Consider the following 21,240-nt stretch of genomic DNA (forward strand, 5'->3'; position numbering starts at 1 on the left):
AATTCTGCTCTCGTGGACAGAAATCCCTTTTTTTTTTCTGCCGCCCACAACAAAATTAAATGGGGAGATGGCCTGTGGCAAAAGGAAGCATCTTGAGCAGTGTTTCTCAACCTTGGCCGGTTTAAGCTGTGTGGACTTCAACTCCCAGAATTCCCCAGCCAGCCATGCTGGCTGGGGAATTCTGGGAGTTGAAGTCCCCACAGCTTAAACCGGCCAAGGTTGAGAAACACTGGTCTTGAGCATCCTCATTTGTGTGAGGCATCTGTGGAAACAGAGAGACGCAAGAGATGCTTTGTTTTGCAACAGGCCATCTCCTCATTTAGTATTTGAAAACTGGTGGGCTGGGACCCTCTTGACTATCAAGGGAGGGATCTGCGGGCAGGTCGATGCCCTTGGGCACCAAGTTGCTGACCCCTGTTCTAACCAGGTCTCTGAGGAGTTTGCAGAGCCCCAATTTTGTTTACAGGAGGTTCCTGATACAATCCCCAAGGTGTCCAAGCAGGTCAAGGAGACCTGGTGCCAGTGGCTCTCAGGCAGAGACACCCTTCCCTGTGCCCACCTAACCACTGCTGCGGGGTGACAGGTAGATTTATGAAGGGGGCGCTAGGTAGATTTATGAACCCCGCCTGCATTTGCCCACCCATTCGGAAGTTGCCCTTCCAGCAGCCCCAGCGAAGTGGCTCTTCTTTGGGGGGAAACAATTTGGGAGACAGAGTGGCCTCTCACTGTGGACAAGGAGCGTGGAAGGGGGGGGACAGGCAGGCAGGAGGGGGCAATATTGCATCGGGCTGTGATCCTGCAGGTTTCTTCTGAGTACCACCCAGATGAGAACTGACGGAGCGTGCCGATGAAATAGGGTGGAAAAAAGACCTAAGCTGAGATGGTCAGTTGCTTTCTTCAGGAATTTTTGCTTCGCTGCAGACTCAAATGTGAGTAATGGTGGAACGTAAAGAGTAGATGATGAAGGATTCTGCTGACGTTTTGCTTTTTATTCTGTGAACAACCTGGATCTTTTCTTTTTAAATGAAGACCAGGGTGTGTATCGATTAACTGGCATATTCATAAAAATATATGCCTTGTTCTTCATTGATTTAATATAAAAAATAGATGGAAAACAGTCGAAAGGAGCATGCACGCACTTTGTTTTCCTTTGGGAAAGATTCCCACGCCATTTGCACAAGGAAAGGCACTCACCGAATCATCCTCAAGTGCTTTTTCTCATAAAGGATGGATGTCCTGCTTATGTTGCAATCAAAGGCTCTCGATCTTTGAACTGAGACGCTCCAGTACGCGCGTCTGAGCAAAGGCAAAGTGTGTGAGCCCAGGACATGTGCAAAGTGCAATTGAAGGCGAACTGAATTAAAATGCCATTAATAAAACCCAGTGAATGGACATGCATGCAGTCTGCAGGGCGTGAATGTAGCGATTGCCCCCTTTCTGCCACATTAAAAATGGCCACCCGGTGACAGCTTTTGGAAGAGTTCTGGGGGCCACATGTAAGACTTCCGTGGGGCCCTGAGGCCTCACCTGGTGCACCTCCTCCTTAGTTGCCATGGAATGGGCACGAGTGGACTTGTTCTCTGTCACTCTGAATGGCAGGAACAGAACCAAGGAGTTGAAATTAGCCGTGGGTGAGACAGAAGAGAAGGCTAAGGGGAGACATGACAGCAGTCCTCATGAAGGGACGTCCCAGGGAAAAGGGGGTGGATTTATTCTCCCAGCACCTGAAGGTAAGACAAGAGCCGATGGGCGAAGGCTTTACAGCAGTGTTTCTCAACCTTGGCAGCTTGAAGATGGGTGGACTTCAACTCCCAGAATTCCCCAGCCAGCCGGGGAATTCTGGGAGTTGAAGTCCACCCATCTTCAAGCTGCCAAGGCTGAGAAACACTGCTTTACAGGGACAGATCCGAACTTCAACGAAGGAGGAATTTCCTGATCTCAGAAATGCTTTTGCAGATCCGTCACTGGCAGATGCCCTCTGAGGTTCCTTCAGCCGGATGATTCTAAGATTTCTATGAAAAGCAGCCTCAGCTTTTCCAGTGCTCCTCACACATTGAGGGCTGGAATCAGTTACCCTTTTCCGCTCCGGCTGCAAGCGGAGGGCGTCCTGCCTTGGCACCCATGTCCAGAAGTCCCTCGGCATCTTTCCTAGTGCGGGGATCAAGTGCTGCCTCCCAGCTTGAAACTGGCAGCTGGTGGAAGAGGCAGGTGATAGCCTTCCTAGGTGCACCTCAAAATATCACGGAGAGGCTTTGAAAAACCCAAGCAGGGGTGCTGCGTTGCACGGTTGAGGAAAGCAGGGCTGGGGACCCTCCGGGCCAGGTCGGCACCCACCCTGTGCCTCCTCGGTCCCAGAACCTGCCCGGGCCCCTTCCCAGCCCTCCGATTTCCAGGCCGTTCCCTGCAAGCGCTAACCCATAACCCCTTTACTGTATTGAGAATGGTCATTTTTAAACACTCTCCCGAGTTTCATTGCACATCTGTTTTATTGTTTTTAATGGTTATTTAGGACATGTTTTTTATTGTTTGGTTTTTACTGTACACTGCCCAGAGTCACGCGGCTGTATAAATTAGAGAGAGAGAGAGAGGGATAATGGTAGGTAGGTAGGTAGGTAGGTAGGTAGGTAGGTAGGTAGGTAGATAGATAGATAGATAGATAGATAGATAGATAGATAGATAGATGAAAGAAAGAGAGAGAGAGAAAGAAAGAGAGAGAGAGAGAGAGAGAGATTAGATGATAGAGATGAGAGATGAGAGAGAGAGAGAGAGGTAGATATGGATGGATGGATGGATGGATGGATGGATGGATGGATGGATGGATGGATGGATGGATGGATGGACGGACAGACAGACAGACTAGAGAGAGACAGAGAGAGAGATTAAAAAACCAGGCTGGGCCCTCTGAGCTTCCCAGTTCAAACAGGGCTGGCCAGTATCCATGGGGCTGGGGTTGGGCAAGGGGAGAAGGGCACCGGGGTGACATTAGAACGGAAGCACTGCGGATGCCACACCAGCCCTGCAGGTGGTTCTCTGTGCTGGGCGGTGCAGGACAAGAAGGCCCCCCATTGTGGTCTGCGACGCTCCTTTAGACAGCATCACACCAGGGCAACAGCTCTTGTCTCTTTGGGATGAACAGCTCCCCGGGATGTCACACAAGGACTCCTTCTCCCATCATGCTAAGCCACGGGGGGGGTCTGCTTTTCTGCTGCTTCAATCCTCTGACCGTAAACCGAACACAAGGAATCACAACGGAGATGGAATTGCCCCGCTTGCTTTGACCGTCCTTGTGGGACAAACCCGGTTCTCTCTTGCAGGGAGGGCAAAACGGACGGGATGGGTCTGGCCAGCGGTCTCCTTCTGGGCGCTTGGGCAGGGGCAACAGGCTGCCGAAGGAAGCCGAGCAACGGCGAAGAAGCCAGTTGCGCATTCTGCTAATCCCCAGTAGCCATCAATAAGCCGAACATGAAACGTGGTTACAAATCGTGATACACTACCCTAAAATAAAGTATGGCTTACTTATTAAGCTACTTTTCGTATCTCATGCTATGCCAAAAAAGGACATGTCACTTTAGGGCAGTGTTTCTGCAGCTTGGCTACGTAAAGATGTGTGGACTTGAACTCCCAGAATTCCCCAGCCAGCCATGCTGGCTGGGGAATTCTGGGAGTTGAAGTCCACACACCTTCAAGTGGCCAAGCTTGAGAAATACTGCTTTACAATATATGATAAAACCAAGCTGGATTACAAGTAGTCCCCAGGTTAAGAGTGCCCATGTTACAGACAACCCATAGTTAAGAACAGAGCCGCCCATTGTAGCAAAATTTGAGTTCAATACACAAGGATTCGAGTTAAGTACACAGTGGTTCGAGTTCATTACACAATACTAGTTATACAGTATTATAGGAGAATACTGTTCTGGCTTACGTACACATTCGACTTAAGGACAGACCTTGGGAACGGAACTTAAACTGGGGACTCATATATTTTTAAATCCCTGGTGTATTCACCTGTATTTTTCATGTTCTCTTTTGTACTTTGTATTAAAGACATTTCATTTTTTTTTTTAAAAAAGGACTAAACTGGTTACATCTCTGGAAACTAGAAAATCCGTTATATTCTTTAAGTATGATATTATTACCATATAATATCATGACCAAATAATATTATCACTCTCCGTTGTCTTCCTTTCTTCATCTTTTCCAGGTCGCCGTGCCCTCTGAAATGCCTGTCTTCCTTCCCGTCTCTGGCTTCTGACGTCTTCCCTCCCCGCCCAGGCCAGGCCCCCCACAACCATGGTGCACACCGAAGGCAGCGCCCTGCTGAAAGCCGTCTGGCAGGGCAAATTCCGCCTGACCCGCTTGCTGCTGGAAGGCGGGGCTTACATCAACGAGGGCAACACCCAGGGGGAGACCCCTCTCATTGCTGCTTGTGTGGCCCCCTACGAGGACCCTCACAACAAGCCCCGGATGGTGAGGTACCTGCTGGAGAACGGAGCCGACCCGAACATCCCCGACAAGACCGGGCGGTCAGCCTTGATGCACGCTTGTGCCGACGGGGCTGGGGCCGAGGTGGCCGCCGTCTTGCTGAACCACGGGGCGGACCCCAGCGCCAAGGATTACTCGGGAGCGTCGGCGCTGGTGTACGCCATCAACAAAGGGGACCGGGAGACCCTGCAGGTGCTTCTGGATGCCTGCAAAGCCAAAGGAAAGGAGGTCATCATCATCACCACCGATACCTCCCCTTCTGGGACGAAGAAGACCAAGCAGTATCTGAATTCTCCGCCTTCGCCCGGCGCGGAGGAGAAGCATTCACCTGCACTGTGCATGTCTCCTTCGGACATTGAGCTCCGCACGGCCCAGTCTCCCGGGGGCAGCGAGAAGGAAGAGGAGCGCGACGTCTTCAACTTCACCATGGCCACCAGACTCAGCTGCTCCCCACACACCAAGGGGAAGGAGATGGAGGAAAAGGGCTCGGGGCTGCTACCCAAAAGTCAGCCCAAGCAGCTGAAAAGGTTGAATTCTGAGCCGTGGGGCTTGGTGGCACCCTCCGTCCTGGCCGCCTCGTATCAGGAGAAAGCCCGGAGCCCCGAGGATAGAGTAAGGATCGAGATGAATGGCCTGAGCCTCACTAAAAGGCCTCCGTTGTCGCGGAGACACAGCGTGGAAGGCCAGGAGTCCTCCTGCTTCAAGATGGGAGCCCACCAAGGGTCGGGAGACGAGCCACCTGGCTTGGATTCCTCGTGGGCAGAGAAAGTCCATTTGGGCCACCTCCACCAGACCCTCTCCCGACACAACACGGCCCCTGAAGCTCAGGAGGGCTCCCAAGGTCCCAGTCCCAGAAGCGTGGCCCATCACAAGTTGACCTGCTTGGAACACTATGAGTCGGATTCGCTCTGCCCAGAATCCATCCCAGGATCGCCCGACTCCGGCCGGGTTTCGCTGGAGCGGAGGAAGTACAACGCCTCTCCTCTGACCTTGCCAGCCAGCTCGTCCCGGGAGAGTTTAGAGAGCATCCCTAATGCCGTCTCCCCCATCACGATACGGCGTAGGACCCCAGGCCTCCTCGAGAGAAGGGGCTCAGGGACGTTGCTCCTGGACCACATTGCCCACACCCGCCCTGGCTTCCTGCCCCCCCTGCACTTCAATCCACACCCTCCCCTCCGCGACATTCGAGCCAACGGCAAGCCCCCTTCCCCGGCCCACAAGGGGCTGATTCCCGTGGCTCCCTCGTCCCCCAAGACCAAGCGGCTTCTCCGCAGACACTCCATGCAGACGGAGCAGATGAAGCAGCTGGTCAGTTTTCAGAGCCTGATTGCACAAGGGGACTCCGTGGCCACCTAAAAAGGGTCGTGCCCGGAAAACAGAACCGACCCCATCTTTGTCTTTGGCCTAGTCAGGGCTTGGAGGGCCCATCCTGTCTTCATAGTTGGGTTTCCATGTCTTCCTCCCTTCTCTTGTTTGGTGTTCTACGTTGTAGCTACCATATTTATAATCCGAACTAAACTTGACTTTCTAAACCTGGAGTGGAGACGGCATCAAAAGAGAAAGGATCTGGAAAGGGCAATTCACAGTTGCTGTCCAGTGGCTACAATTCCAAGGAAATTCACACAGCTCTGACCAGATTTTCAGACAGGAAGATGTCCAACGAAATGTTGGCCAGGAAAATAGGAGATCGTTGACATCTAGCCGCTCTTTCCGTAGTTTTTGATGCTGAGTTGGCTGCTGCGAACACAGAAGACCTCAAGCAGTGGTCCAAGGAGAGCGACCTCTCACACAGCTGGATTGACTTTTGAGATGAGAGCCGAAAGGTGGATACATGTCTTGTGGATCCAGGACTTCTTCACGGATCCAATCCTTAGCTGCTGCGGCTTTGCATCAGGCACAGCTGTAAAACCCTTGCCTGTCTCCACCACCTCTACTTTCCAAAGCAGACCTGGGAAGGTTAGAGAAACAGTTGTGCTGTGGAGAATCAGGAGGCCACAAATGTGAAGATGTTCTGCGCATAGCAGCACCCGGGAATCCGGCACTCTCTGCTTCTCGGTTCCAAGGTCAAATCCGGGGCCTTCTGCCTTTTCAAACCAACAGACGTTTGGCTGCTCCTCTCCCAGCCTCCCCCTTGTCTACAAAATGGAAAGAGGACCTAAACCAAATATTCTCGTCCTTGGTCACTGCTGTGTTTTCTCTCTCTGGATCTTGCTAGTGTTCCATGTCTTCTCAATGCTTTATCTGACAGGAGTCAGAACTCAGGGCGGGGTGTTCAGTTTTGGGAGATTACTGGCTGAAAGTCTGCATGTCCTGCAGTTGATCGGACTGGGAAGCTGAAAAGCGAAGACTCTCTTTAAGTTCTCTTTACATCACCCCGGTAGGAAAGCGTTGAGTGGGTTAAGTTCTCTGTAGAAGGTCTAAGACTTTCAGGGTTATTTCTGATCCTGTAAGGATTCTGCTGGTCTTCAGGAGGCTTCTGAACTTAACTTCAACTTCAACTCAATTGTCACGGCAGCAACAAACTCTGCGCAGGTCAGAGTTTCGGTGACGAGGCCAAAACATTTCCAAAAACCGCTCTTTCCATGGACGCTCGTTCTTCTGAGTTAAAATCAGACACACCTTTCTTCTTTACTTCAATCTACAGGGAGAAGATGGATCCCTGAATCGATTCCCAGAACAATGGGTGAGAACAATTCCAGTGGGATGGATGGCCAGTTTAAAACGGTTCTCTGGACCTGGTGTTTCTTTTTAATTTTTTTAACCTCGCCTGTCAGGACTCAGGGATAGCACCTTGATTTTGATGCCACAGAGGTACTTCCAGGATGTCCTCATCTCTGTTGGCTGTTGTTCCCCTCTTCTTCGAAAGAGTGATCTTGGAGCTTACAACCTGGCAGTGTCCTTCTCAGCCCATCCCTTAGCAGGCTTTCTCCTTCCTGGCAGCTGAGGATCCTCCGTAGCTCTCCAGAACTTTAGTTTCTGTGGCTTCCTTGAGGAAGCATCAAGGGAATTCATTCAGTTAGACCAGTGTTTTCCAAACTAGCACAAGCCTTGCTGTAGAGCGGTGTTTCTCAAACCTGGCCGCTTTAAGACGGGTGGACTTCAACTCCCAGAATTCCCCAGCCAGCAGGGCTGGCTGGGGAATTCTGGGAGTTGAAGTCCACCCATCTTCAAGCTGTGAGCCTACAATGTGAGAAGTCCACACATCTCCACTCTGTGAGCCTTCCCCCCAGCTTCCTTGTGCCAGTCTCAGGCCAAACGAGGCTCCTTCTACTGACCCATGCTTGTAAGTGGCTTGGAGGCCATGGGTGCCCCCTGGCAAAATCAGCAGGAAGCAGTGACCTGGGACTTTGGCCGCAGTGAGACAAAGCAATAGAACTTGTTCTAACACTTGAAGACCCCTCCCATCCTCTGCTCCATCCAACCCCTCTCTGGGGTGCCAAACCAGCTCTCTTGATGTGGGAAGACGGGCTGCTTGCCCCTGAATGAACATATCGAGATATCTACCCAACCCTCTTTAGCAAATCATCACAAAATGCCCCCATCGCAACACCCAGAGGTGGGCGTGGATGGAGCAGACTTTGTGCTACTGCATGGTGGCCGGTGTGAGTGACCTCCCCTTGCCATTTTAAAATATAATCATCACAAAAGCTGGTGCAACTTGTTCCTCCCCTCCCCGGTTGCCTTCTTGGACCCCCTCGCCCGCAAACTATCGGTTTGGCCACTCTCCTTGCCTCTCACGGCCATCAGTTCTGTCTCAAGGACATTCCCCCCACAAATGCTGCACTTTGGGTCTGCAGTTTATACTTCTGCAACACCCTACCTTTTTTGCCCATAAACCCTTTCGGAAAGTGGCTTGGGAATTGCAGGGCAGGGCCCAGCTTTCCCATCTCACACCTGGATGAAGTTACCAGCAAATCTTCCTTCCTCAAACTTCGCCCTTTCAGTTCTGGATGGATTATGGGGCTGGAGCTGTGTGGTTGGGGATGATAAAATCAAGATCTAGAATCCCAAGCGAGAATGTTTGTGAGCATTCCGTGGCGTCAGGATCTAACCACAAGCTGTCATAGCTCCTGGCAAAGGAATTTGGTGTGTATTTTTTTAACTAGGAACCTCCCATTTCCAATCTATCGGTCGTACCAGCTGCCAATCTATGGATGAACAGTGTCGCATGTAGGATTGCAGAAATGTCATGGGTGCCAAGGACATATTTTCTGCTCTAAACCTCCCCATTAGGTTTCTTCCAGTCCTGCTGTCTTGACTCACTATTGTCTGTCGGATAGACAATCCTCTAGGACCTACACAGATGCTTCCTTAACAGCGTCACTCTTGAACTGAATTTGATTTCTTTTGCACTTGTTTTTCTCTTCCGGTTGTGGTTGAAGCACAATGTTGCCCCTTGTGGCCAAACGCACAATTTGTTGGGAGGCAAATGCCAACCTCTTGCAGCTCTCGTGTGCCAAGTCCTACCCGGACCAATAGAACTAGATAGATATTAAAATAATATATACAAATACTGGACAAAAGAACGACTGTGTTTGTGTCCTTATATGTGTGTGAGAGGCAGAGAACAAGGCTGCTTTACTGATAACTTAAACACACATGAGCACCTGTGTGACACTTTGTGTTTCCTTCTTGGGGCACATGACCTGTTTGCAATTTTGAGACCCTGTTGTGGGCGCTTTCATAAAATGGCTGACGGGGATTTGCTCATTCACAAAACAGCCACCATGATTGTTCCTTACCATCCCAACTTACCTTTCCGTTCTTCTGGGCAGTAGATCACCATGCTCCAGGTTCCTGGAAGATCCCAGGAAATCAGTATCTGTCCTTCTTCCTTCCTTGGAGAATCATAGAATCAAAGGGTTGGAAGGGACCTTGGAGGTCTTCTAGTCCAACCACCTGCCCAAGACAGGAGTCTTCATATCATCTTGGTTGTCCAATCTTTTCTTGAAAACCTCCAACAATGGAGCACCCACAACTCTGGAAATCAGAAGAGTTCCCAGTTGGATCATGATGGAGGAAGGAAAGTTGGCCTCCTCCTCCTCCTCCTCCTCCTCCTCCTCGAACTCCCTGGCTCTTTCTGTCCTTGGGCAAGTGGAAAAGAGTCACTTTCTGTCACTTATGCCTTTGTAAGCATGAAGAGCAGCTGTTCCAGGTGCACATGGTCAACCAGGAGACATGTCCTCTCCTGTCCCCAGGAAGGGAGCAGATGCCTATGGGTGAGAATTTGCACTTCTTTGCAAGTTCCAAAGACATAGGCTACATCAGGGTTTTTCAAACTTGGTAACTTTAAGATGTGGGGGCTTCAACTCCCAGAATTCCCCAGAGTTGAAGTCCCCACATCTTAAAGTTGCCAAGTTTGAAAAAACACTGGACTAGATTGTTCAAAAATATGGAGAAAATTCTTAACGTGGTCTTGGGCACTAATTTCTCCAAGCGCTGGGGGCCCAAGATTCTCAGCCTGCTCCTCAAATGAAGCCAGAGAGATGACATACTAGATTTCCCCCACTACTTTTCTTCTTAGATGAGATACCTCCTGGTTCTGGATTTGTGCTGTATTTCACCCCTTTGGCCCAGAACCAGAAGTCCCAAAGGGTTTCACTGGGCATCATTTGGAGATTCCAGTGGCCTCTTAGGAAGATGGTGCAAATAAAGTTTGGGATTTCTAAACAGCTCTGGATGCTGGGAGGTAGAAATACCTGATGGGGCCTAGGCTGGTCAGTCCCTGGTGCCCTGGAAGGATGGTAGCAGGTCTGGGACCACTTGCAAAAATGAGAAGTAAATGCATGACCTGTGTTTGTTGCTGAATATCACTTGAGACTTTTGGATTTATGGGAACTTGGGGTCTATATGCTGAGACACACACATTTTACTCAATAAACATAATGACCTCTTTACACATTATGCTTTCTGCTGTTCATCAACACAGTAGGTGGATCTGCACGACACACTAAATTAAAACAAACCATCTTATGCCTTACGCTCATACCTTAGGCTAAACCATGATTTCTTTTAACCATAGTTGCTTTGTATGGCACCATGGCTGGGTTCATAGGCAGTGCTGAGACATAAGCCGTGATTCCAACCACACTGGCTGAGCTCACAGGCACGCGAAGCCTGGCTTCAGAAAACACAAGGGCTGTGTTGCCGTTAAGCTGGGTGAGGTGGCCGCAGGTGGCTGAGAGGGGCTGTGCTGTGCCAGCAAGGCAATGCGTGCCATGTCAGTATCCTTTGAATTAAAAGAAAGTCAGAAGTTGGACGTTGCTGCAAAGGTGTGTCTGGCTCAATGTTTCTCAACCTGATAACCCATGGCTGGCTGGGGAATTCTGGGAGTTGAAGTCCACCCCTCTTAAAGTGGCCAAGGTTGAGAAAAACCGGCCTAGGCTGCAGCTGTCCCTCCTGTCCCCCAAGGTCATTCCCACCTACCAGCTGGCCTCCTTTCCACCCTGTTGAGTCGATGCCTCTGGGGCTAATAGTCCTGCTGGGACCCCGATAGAGCGGCTGGGACCCCACAGCTTTGTGCGAATATGCAAAGACTCTCTCTCTCTCAGTCTAAGCACAAAAGGTTTCTGAGGATGCACAGAGGGCTGTTCTTCCTGTGATGGATGGTCTCCTTTTCTCAAACACCAAACATCGGAAACCCAACACCAAACCGCAAAGGCCACCACCCAACGTACAGTTTTATCAGAGTGGCAATACGTCGCTCTTAAGCCCCAAAATGGTGGTTCTAGTGGAGATATTTGTGTAGTTCTGAATCAGCAGTCTGCGAAGACGGCGTAGGAAAGAAAAATGCCATTTCAGTTCTCAGACCTCTTGCAACTCCCATCTTCAATTTTCTCCTTTTATGACTTCAGTCTTCACACGATCTTCTGTTTCGTCTTGGGCTCGGTATTGCCAAATCCAAATTTTAAAACTCAGCCAGTAGTCTTTTGAACAATCCATGTTAACTGGAAACCTTACATGGACTTTTTGTTGAAAAAGGAAAAGATCGAATGGATGATTCGGGGTTTAAAAAAGGAGGATGAGGTTGGGGAAAGATTAAGATGGTACACGTAATCCCCGGGTTTAGAATGCCCATTTAAGGACGACCCATAGTTAAGAACAGAGCCTATTGTATCAAAATACAAGCTAAATACACAATGATTTGCGTTAAATACACAAAGATTCAAGTTAAATACACAATGGTTCGAGTTCATGACACAATACTATTTATACAGTATTATACAATAATACAGTTCCGGCTTACATACAAACTCGACATAAGGACAGATCTTGGGAACGGACCTTGTTCTTAAACTGGGGACTACAGTAAGAAGGGCAGAAGGCATAATTGGACGGTTTTTTCTTTGTTTTCTTTCTTTCCTCTCCTTTTTCTTCTATTTCTTTTTTTTGTTCGCTTTGCGTGCTTTTATTGCATTGAAAAATTCTAATAAAAATATATTTAAAAAATGAACAGTCCATGTTCAATAGGATCAAACTGTCGTCTGTGACAAAGTTGGGAGGGGAGAATAGGGAAATACTAAATATTTCGGAAGGGGACTTGCTGTTGCTCATGTCTTCTGGAGTCATACCAGAAGTAGGAAAAGACAGCTCAGAGAAGCTGAAGATTTACATGCTCTAGATCAGTGTTCCTCAACCGTAGCAATTTTAAGATATGTGGACTTCAACTCCCAGCATTCCCCAGCCAGCGATGCTGGGAGTTGAAGTCCACATATCTTAAAATTGCTACGGTTGAGGAACACTGATCTAGATAATTCCTTCTTTTCTGTATTAGTGCTGTTAAAAGCCCAGTTCCCTGGATTTCTCTCCAGGAGAGAATTTGCACATTGCGTTCTATCAATATCCTAGCTTTAAACATCTTGGGAATCAGCCACAATTGTCTAGATCCATGCAAGAAACTCAACTGAAAAGAAACCCATGCTGGCTTGTGTGAACTCAGGTACTCTATGTGAGCTTCTAATATTGAGAAATACGATTCCGTGAAGAAAACGCACAGCTGTTGTTCCAGCTGCTGCAGGGACAATTACAGTCCATGTATTTATTTTATACGGATTTATATTTCAAGTTTGGTCCCCGCCCATCTCACCAGGAAATGACTCTGGGCGGTTTATGGTAAAAGCAAAAAATAAATATTAATGAAAATACAATAAAAATGCAATAAAAAACATATTCCTGCTTTTGTGCTCTGCTGCTTGTTTACACACCTCCGGGGAGGAGAGTCCACCATCTTCTGAGGCTGTTTATCCCACTGAAGCATCTGCAAATCTCTCCACGGCGCATGATTTCTGCCCCCCCCGGCCCTGCAGTGCCCAGGCTGCCCGCTTCTGGATCTGCTCCTCTTTGCCAGTGCCCTTCCTCAAAGCCAAGGCCCCAAAGAAGGGCTGATGGCGGGACAACCCAAAAGAGGGGGGCCGTCCTGACTTCCAGTCTATCCCGGAGAATTCCTGTCCGTTTGGGGATTGACACAGGGGTCATTTGTCACAGAACCTGGTCCATCCCTTCCCCTACGTGTTTTTTCCCAGTTACATTCTGGTGCAAAAGAGAGAGGAGGAAAGGTGAAGTTTTCTTCAGTTTCCCATGCTGAGAAATATTATATCAAAGGAATGATTTGATGCCATTAGATAGAACAAACTTCTTCCTCTTCTTCCTCCTCCTCCTCCACTACTACTACTACTACTTCTTCTTCTTCTTCTTCTTCTTCTTCTTCTTCTTCTTCTTCTTCTTCTTCTTCTTCTTCTTCTTCTTCTTCTTCTTCTTCTTCTTCTTCCTCCTTCTCCTCCTCCTCCTCCTCCTCCTCCTTCTCTTTCTTCTCCTTCTTCTTCTTCTCCTTCTCCTCCTCCTCCTCCTCCTTTTCTTTCTTCTCCTTCTTCTTCTTCTCCTTCTCCTCCTCCTCCTCCTCCTTTCTTCTTCCGCATTTTTGGGGCATTTAAGTAATCTTGGATATAGGACTATAATTCTGAAATGAATGAATGAATGAATGAATCCTTTTTTTGATATAAAGTTCGATAAATGCATAGGTCTGTTGGCCCGACTGTGCCCACATAAAGAACATGCATATGATTACAGTGTGTAAACACCGGCTGTTGTGCTGTCCTGCATTTATCAGTTCTGCATGACTTGGAAGAACCAGGACAAGGTGAATCACGTGGTCTTGTTCTGGAAGATGCTGCTTAAATGCATCCCAGAGAGTGGCTGGGTTCCCACATCAAGCTAGGATATGTTTCGTTTTAGCCATGATTTGTTGAACAAGCCACTGTTGGCTGGGTTCATGCATCTTAAAGCATGCTGGCTAGGGAATTCTGGGAGTTGAAGTCCACGCATCTTAAAGCATGCTGGCTGGGGAATTCTGGGAGTTGAAGTCCACGCATCTTAAAGCATGCTGGCTGGGGAATTCTGGGAGTTGAAGTCCACGCATCTTAAAGCATGCTGGCTGGGGAATTCTTAAAAATTGCCGAGGTTGAAAATCACTGGTGTAGCTTGCTGAAAGGGACTTCATGCTCCCGTAAGGCTCAAACTGCCACGCTGCTAAGTCCATGCCCGGCGCCTCGCTTCTGGGCTGCTCCTCCGCTCAGAAACTGCTGAAAACCATTGAAAATCTGTGACTTCCAAGTTCTGAACTGTTCTTTCTTCTTCCGCCGAGCCAGCAGATGGCTGGGGGAGGTTCCTTGCCCAGGGTTTCCGTTCTGTCCAGAAGAGCATCTGGTACCCGACGAAACAGATTGTTTCAGGCTGCGGAGAAAAGGTCCCTGTGGCTTCCAAGCCATCTGTGCTGTTGGGGGGGCGGGGGATGAAAAGGAAGAGGCACCTTTAAACAGAGTTATTGAAAAGTGGCAGCAGGAGGAGGAGGAGGAAGAGGAGGAGGAGGACGGTGAAGGAATGCGCATCATGCCTGCAGTGACCTTCAGAAGCACAGAACCGTGAAAGCCGGGGTGGCGATTGCCTGCAGGCACGGAAACGCACGCACACCCTTGCTCCGCGCCCGTGCTTGGCGTCTGCTGGAGCAGCAATAGGACTGCCGAACCAGCCGAGGGGAGGTGGTAAGTCTGGGGGGGACATGTCCCATTCGGACCTCTGGCCACTGCCGGGAGGGGGGTGTCTGGTCTGTAAGCAAGAGGAGGGGTATGCTAGAAGGGACAGGACTGGGAATGGTCCTGCACTTTGGCAGCCCTCGGAAGGATGAAGCAGTGTGGGGCTCTCTTTCCTCACCTGGTGGCTGGGCCCCGCCGCCTTTCCTTTAATGCTCAGATTAGCATCAATGGGAAGAACATTGGCCAGGCAGGGGTGTAGTCTTTGTGGGGCTTTGGGGCAGAAATCCAAAGGGCTGGCTGGCCACGTTTGGAAGTCAGGAAGATTGAATGGCACAGAAGCTGTTCTGAAGATGAACTTCTAGTGCAGTGTTTCTCAACCTTGGGAACTTTAAGAGGGGTGGACTTCAACTCCCAGAATTCCCCAGCCAGCATGGCTGGCTGGGGAATTCTGGGAGTTGAAGTCCACCCCTCTTAAAGTTCCCAAGGTTGAGAAATGCTGTTCTAGTGCTTGACACCTGCTGCATTTTACCCAGAACACAGTAATCATTCGCTCAAAATGCAGAATGCAGGCTCATTTGCTCAAACGATTCCCTTTTTGCTGCGTTACGGGCGCCAACTGTTTCCAAAGCAGAATGTTGAAAACCAACACTCCTTTCTTGGATGAAGCCTTGAGCCCTCTGATGGAGATTTCTTGGCCACAGTAATAGATTTGTGCCATTCTCCTTTTCCAGGAACGTTTTTATGTCCCAGTCCAGCCTAGGATTTCCTGATGGTCTTCCATCCAAGGATGAACTACATCCAACCTCCAATTAGCTTTTGGCAAAGCCAGCTGGGGGCTGTCCCAGGTATCCGATGAACCAGTATCCCTAATTCCAAGTTCAGACAGTCAGGGATGGGTCAAACGGGTGACCCTAAATGCCTCGGCCTGATACAAAAGGTTTTTGTGAAAGCTCCCTCTGATTTGCACCTAGGAAAATCGATGCACAATGACAGGTGTTCAGCTCTGTCCTTTCGAGAAGAAAAGTGGTATATAAATAAAGTAGCGATGATTTATTTATTCAAGATACGCCATTTAAAAAAGCTCTGCGTGGCTTACAGTAATACAAAAGTATTCCCCCCAAATTCCCAAATCCAGTGACGGTCAATTTCCTAGCTATCGACCCACCAGGAAAAACTGTGCCAACCCCTGCTTGCCCGCCCTGGATTAAACCCAGCAGGGCAAAACCTAGATTATAGCCAAGCTAAAAACCACAGGTAGGGACAGAGGGCTTGCTGTGTAGAGCCAAGAGAGAGGGCTGCATTTGAATTGAAAACATATTTATTTGGCTGGGAGATTTGGGGAAAACCTGCCTTCTTTTGGGTGGGGCTCCTGATCCATCCCGCCAGGGCTCGAAAGCTGGGCCTGTCGAAACCTCAGACCAGTCTTGAGTGACTATATTTTGCACCTTCGATTGCACCCAAAGAGTTGAGTTATAAACGTATGTTAATTTTATTTTAACTTTGAATTTTATTTTATCCTAGGTGGCTATGACTTTAAGATAGACTATATGTACTTTTATAGAGCATCAGACTTGTACTGGTCCAAGACGGCAATAAACTCTGATTGATCGATCGACCAATCTTGACAGCGTCAGCTCTGGGACAGCTGCAGGCGGCCCTACAGATGGGCTCACGGACTGGACCAGGAACAGCAATTCTGCTGCCAAAATTTCGGAAGTCCTGGGCAAGAGGATAGAAATAGAGGCCCTGACGTGCCCGTTTTTGGGATCCCCCAGTTCCTGGGGCTCTTTCTCTGTCCATCCCCATCTCTCCGTTGTTTCTCTGCCTCCCCCCAACACCCTGGCACTTTTTGGTTCAACTGTTCATGAATGGGTACGCTGCAGAGCAGATCGAGCAGAACCGGGTGGGATAGCAAAGACCTAGACCACTGTTTCTCAACCTCTGCCACTTTAAGATGTGTGGACTTCAGCTCCCCTCTTCCAAGCAGGAGATTAACCATGGTTTACTGATGCCCGTGGTTCTGCACCTCTGGGCAACAATGGCCAGAAGTGAAGGATGTGCAGCCCGATGAAAATGACAGGGAATTAAACAGCTTTTCCTTTCAGCACTTCTGGAAATGGGGGTGGGCAGGGTGGCAGAGTAAAGTGAAAGAGAGCTGGCTTTTTCCCCTGGCAGGTAGTCAGGACCCCTGGACTTTGCCAGAGGCTGGACATGACAGCCACAGAGGGAAGACAAAATCGTGGCACACACGTGACTGTCTTCCCATTCCCTGCCACAGATGTTGACTAAGACACAGCCTTTTGTCATGGAGACCCTGTACCCCCAAATGAAGCGTGAAGTCTTTCCAGTAGGAGCCCCAAAGTCAATCTGTCCCCCCCAATGACGACCTGCTTCAAGAAGGACTAATGTCAGCCAACCTTACATCGACGACAGCTCTGTCTGAGTAGGAAACCATGTCCTGCAGTTGCCGGTTCTACCAAGCTCTTGGAAAAGAAGGACTTCCCGGAGAACCGGAGGGGGCCCACCCCGTGTGGGAGCCCCAGGTCCAGCAGATGGACCTCTCTGGAGAAGAACGCTCTTCCTCCCTTTGGAAGGCTTGACGCTGGTAGAGCCGATGGACACCACACTCTGGGGCCAAGGGAGGTCCAACAGCACGGAGGAGATCTTCAGCCCAGGTGAGGTCCCCCACGGCAGTTTCCAGCTGCCCACGTTCTCCACCGCAGCCAAAATCCGAGTGGCCGTCACCGTGGCCCTCTTCCTCTGCTCCACCGGCACCAACGTGGCCATGCTCCGGAGCGTCACCCAGAAGTTTCAGCACAAGCCTCACCTCCGCATCCTTCTCGTGAACCTGGCGGCGGCCGACCTGCTGGTCACCTTTGTGGTAATGCCGCTGGACGCCGTGTGGAACGTCACGGTTCAGTGGTACGCCGGGGACCTGGCGTGCCGGCTGCTTATGTTCCTCAAGCTGGTGGCCATGTACGCCTGCTCCTTCGTGACGGTGGTGATCAGCCTGGACCGCTGGGCTGCCGTTCTGCACCCGCTGAGGGTCAGCAGAGCCAAGCGGAAAAGCAAGGCGATGTTGGGCGTGGCGTGGGCCCTCAGCTTCATCCTAGCAATACCCCAGGTAGGTAGGCAGGCAGGACCCTTGAAGAAAGCAGGAAGCCACCGTTCTGCCTCTGAAACGGCTGTTCGAGGTAGGCTTCCAGCCCGGCCATCCTCGGGTTTTCTGGTGGGTCCTGAAGTCCCGTCAGTGCACGGAAACAAAAGAAATAAACAGAAGGAAGTAACAAAATACAGTAAATCCCATCTCAGATGGTCACTGTCTGCAGATCTAGTGGCAGACAGGTCCAGGAATCTCTTCCACGCCGCCTCTTCTATTCTTCTGTATTTATTTATTTATTATTTAAATTTCTCACCCCCCCATCTCCCCCCGATGGAGGAACTCTGGGCGACTCACAACCAACATTAAAAACATAAATATATATCAATACATAAAATGTCAGTTAAAAGCATGACTAAAAAAGGGGAAGTAGGATTTATCCTACTGGATTTAATTAAGTTTGGAAGTATGACCCATTAAGCAGGGGGCTGGGGGAAATAAGCACTTGGGGAGGGGGATGCAGTTTAAGCAACCCTACTCTAAAGCAGTGTTTCTCAACCTTGGGTGCTTTAAGACGGGTGGACTTCAACTCCCAGAATTCCCCAGCCAGCCCTTGCTGGCTGGGGAATTCTGGGAGTTGAAGTCCACCCGTCTTAAAGCACCCAAGGTTGAGAAACACCGCTCTACAGCAAGGCTTGTGCTAACCAGGATTGAAACTTAGACTTTAATTTCTCTCTGGTGTGTGTGTGTGTGCGCATGTGTGTGTGTCCGTGTGTGTGGGAAATGGCATTTTTTTCCAGATGTTTGTCTTCCACACTGTCAGCCGGTCGCAGCCCATCCATTTCGTCCAGTGTGCCACTGTGGGGAGCTTTGAGGCGCACTGGCAGGAAGCCTGTTATAACCTGTTGACTTTTTCTTGCCTCTTCCTGCTGCCGCTGCTGGTCATGGTGCTCTGTTACGCCTGCATCTTCGCGGAGATTTCCAGAAAGATGGCGCGAGCCAACGGTGAGGCTACTCCAGAAGCGCCGGCTGATGGGCTTTCCTGGAGGGGACGCGCACGGTGACCCTCCAGGAGCATGCAACATGCCACCGGGGCTTCGAAATGCCCTCTCTGCGGGCATGAAGCCATGAAAGCACCCGACCCACAGCAGAGGCTGTCTTTGGGGCAAGACCCCTGAATTGGGCATGGTGCTGAAGGCCACGTATATCTGATTTCCCCAATGAAATCGAGGCCAGCCAAGGAAGAGGGGAGGTCGGGAACCAGAAATGACAAACAACGTGGGTGACGATGTTGTCATCTCCCCGAATGACCAATCTGAGTCACTTGCCCCGTGATGTCATGACACCAGTCCTGCCCTTGAGGGACCTCAAGTCCCGATCCAGTGGGTTTCTTTGGGGCTTGGGGTCCCTTGTTGAATGGAGCCCATCATAGTTTGTTCAAGAACCCATCATTCAGCAAAAGAGAGCATAGCCTTGAACAGCGTTTCTCAACCTTGGGCACTTTAAGATGGGTGGACTTCGACTCCCAGAATTCCCCAGCCAGCAAGGTTTGGTTTGTTTGGAAGTATGACCCATTAAGCAGGGGGCTGGGGGAAATAAGCACTTGGGGAAGGGGATGCAGTTTAAGCAACCCTACTCTAAAGCAGTGTTTCTCAACCTTGGGCGCTTTAAGACGGGTGGACTTCAACTCCCAGAATTCCCCAGCCAGCAAGGCTGGCTGGGGAATTCTGGGAGTTGAAGTCCACCCGTCTTAAAGCACCCAAGGTTGGGAAACACTGGCACAGCCCTTGAGTTACCGTTGTCGCCTCTTCTCTTGCAGCATCCCCCAAGTCCAAGGAGGTCCCCCTGCGCTGCTCTCGCAACAATATCCCCCAAATCCGGGTCCGTACCTTGAAGATGTCGGCCATCACTGTCCTCACCTTTGTGGCCTGCTGGACGCCCTACTACATGCTGGGCCTGTGGTACTGGTTCTCCCCAGAGATGCTGACCCGGGAGCAGGTGCCCCCCTCCCTCAGCCACATCTTCTTCCTCTTCGGCCTCTTCAGCACCTGCCTCGACCCACTGGTCTACTGCTTCTGCTCGGCGCGCTTCCGGTCCGGCAGCAGACAGCCGAAGAAGGGGCCGCCTTCTCTCCCCATGGCCTCCTTCCAGGCGTCCATCGTGAGCTCCTGTCCCGTGGCAGAGCTGGGAGGCGACTGAGCGGGTAAACCAGAACGTTCCAGGGGCCAAAAGCGGGCATCAGAGAGCGTTTGAACTGGAGGGCGAACCGTCCCGCAGAGTCCAGCTCGGGTGCGTTTCTGCAAGGGCCAGGCAAAGGAGGAAAAAAATCCAAATTGTGGATTCCATTTCTGAATCGGAAGCCCATCGGAAAACAGACCTCACTCCAGGGTCCAATTAAATGACCAGATGAGATCAATTGGATCCAGGCATTTGGAGGGAAAAAAAACAGTTTGGGGCCATGCTTCCATGCATCTCGGGCACCGCCATGGGTCCCAAGATGGCTAATCGGATAAATGTCGCGAGCGTTTGGCCAAACGGCCTTTGAATTGTATTTCCAGACTCAGAATCTGCTCAGCCGTCCTTGGGGAGCCCCGAGCCAGCGCTATTTTCATCCTGCCGCGGGTCTATTTCTCACTCACGACGGCAGCCGTGCAAAGACAGACACGTGACACGAGGGCTCAACTTTCCAAACTGGAACCACGGACAGCCACAGGTCCTAAACGGAAGCACCAACGTGTGCATCTCAGTCCCTTGCCTCCGAAGCCCCCCTTGGGCCACGCGTGAGGATCCGCACGCGGTCCTCACCAGAACACGTTAAGAACGTCCTAAATTTACCCACGCGCACTGTTACCCGTGAAAAGGCCACTTTGAAATAATGTTGTTTCCTAACCAGGCACCTTGGAAATAAATCGGTTTCCCACTGATATTATTGGGGCTGGCTGGCTGGTTATTCATGAAATGACACGCTTAGGAAAGTGAGTTTTTTCTTTAGTAGTTAGGACACGCCGGTCCTAAAAGCCTCGGCCTCGAAAGAGGTGGAGAGAAATGAAAGAAACCTTTTCCACGGACTTTCATTCTGGCTCAGAATCTTACAGCTGATTGTAGGGCTGGAAGATGGGTGGACTTCAACTCCCAGAATTCCCCAGCCAGCAAAGCTGGCTGGGGAATTCTAGGAGTTGAAGTCCACCCATCTTCCAGCAACCCAGGTTGAGAAACACCGCTCTAGAACCTCTTGGCCGTTACAGCCAGTGTTTTCTCTGCTTTTCAACCATTTTCCTTCACTCTGATGGGGGGGGAAAGGCTTTTTTCAGGAAAAAGACGGTCGGAATCCTGGCGGGCCAAGGGTGGGGGGCTCTTGCACTTATTTTGGGGGGCCGAGGAGCGTGCATGCACGCCCTGCCCTCCTTGCACCCGCTCCTCCCGGGATGCAGACCCTCGGCTTTGCCTGCATCCTTTCGACCCCCGGGGCGCGTGCAACCCGCGCCCCCCGACCCGCCCCGACCCCAGCCAAGCGAAGGCTGCGCCCTGCCCGTCCCTGCGAGCAGGCGACCGGGCGGACGCAAGATCCGGCGCCCCGAGGCAGGCCGGCCGGCCGTGCACTCTGCACACGCTCGGCGGCGCCCGCCCGCC

The 21,240-nt window shown here is 50.6% G+C and overlaps 2 protein-coding genes across 2 annotated transcripts; both read left to right on the forward strand.

Moving 5' to 3' along the window:
* Positions 1-802: 802 nt before the first annotated feature.
* ANKRD34A (ankyrin repeat domain 34A) lies at positions 803-7,555 on the forward strand. Its single transcript, XM_007437274.2, has 2 exons — positions 803-929; positions 4,202-7,555. The coding sequence occupies exon 2, from the start codon at positions 4,291-4,293 to the stop codon at positions 5,836-5,838; it is 1,548 nt and encodes a 515-aa protein (XP_007437336.1). The 5' UTR covers positions 803-929; positions 4,202-4,290; the 3' UTR covers positions 5,839-7,555.
* Positions 7,556-17,124: 9,569 nt separating this feature from the next.
* GNRHR (gonadotropin releasing hormone receptor) lies at positions 17,125-19,809 on the forward strand. The gene is made up of 3 exons (XM_007437268.4): positions 17,125-17,634; positions 18,411-18,615; positions 19,430-19,809. Exons 1-3 carry the CDS (start codon positions 17,125-17,127, stop codon positions 19,807-19,809), a joined length of 1,095 nt encoding a protein of 364 aa, XP_007437330.1.
* Positions 19,810-21,240: the final 1,431 nt, after the last annotated feature.

This window comes from Python bivittatus, unplaced genomic scaffold, assembly GCF_059951505.1.
Source record: "Python bivittatus isolate LINGU-HERP-01145 unplaced genomic scaffold, Pbiv_v1 ctg000660_np1212, whole genome shotgun sequence".
Classification (NCBI taxonomy): domain Eukaryota; kingdom Metazoa; phylum Chordata; class Lepidosauria; order Squamata; family Pythonidae; genus Python; species Python bivittatus.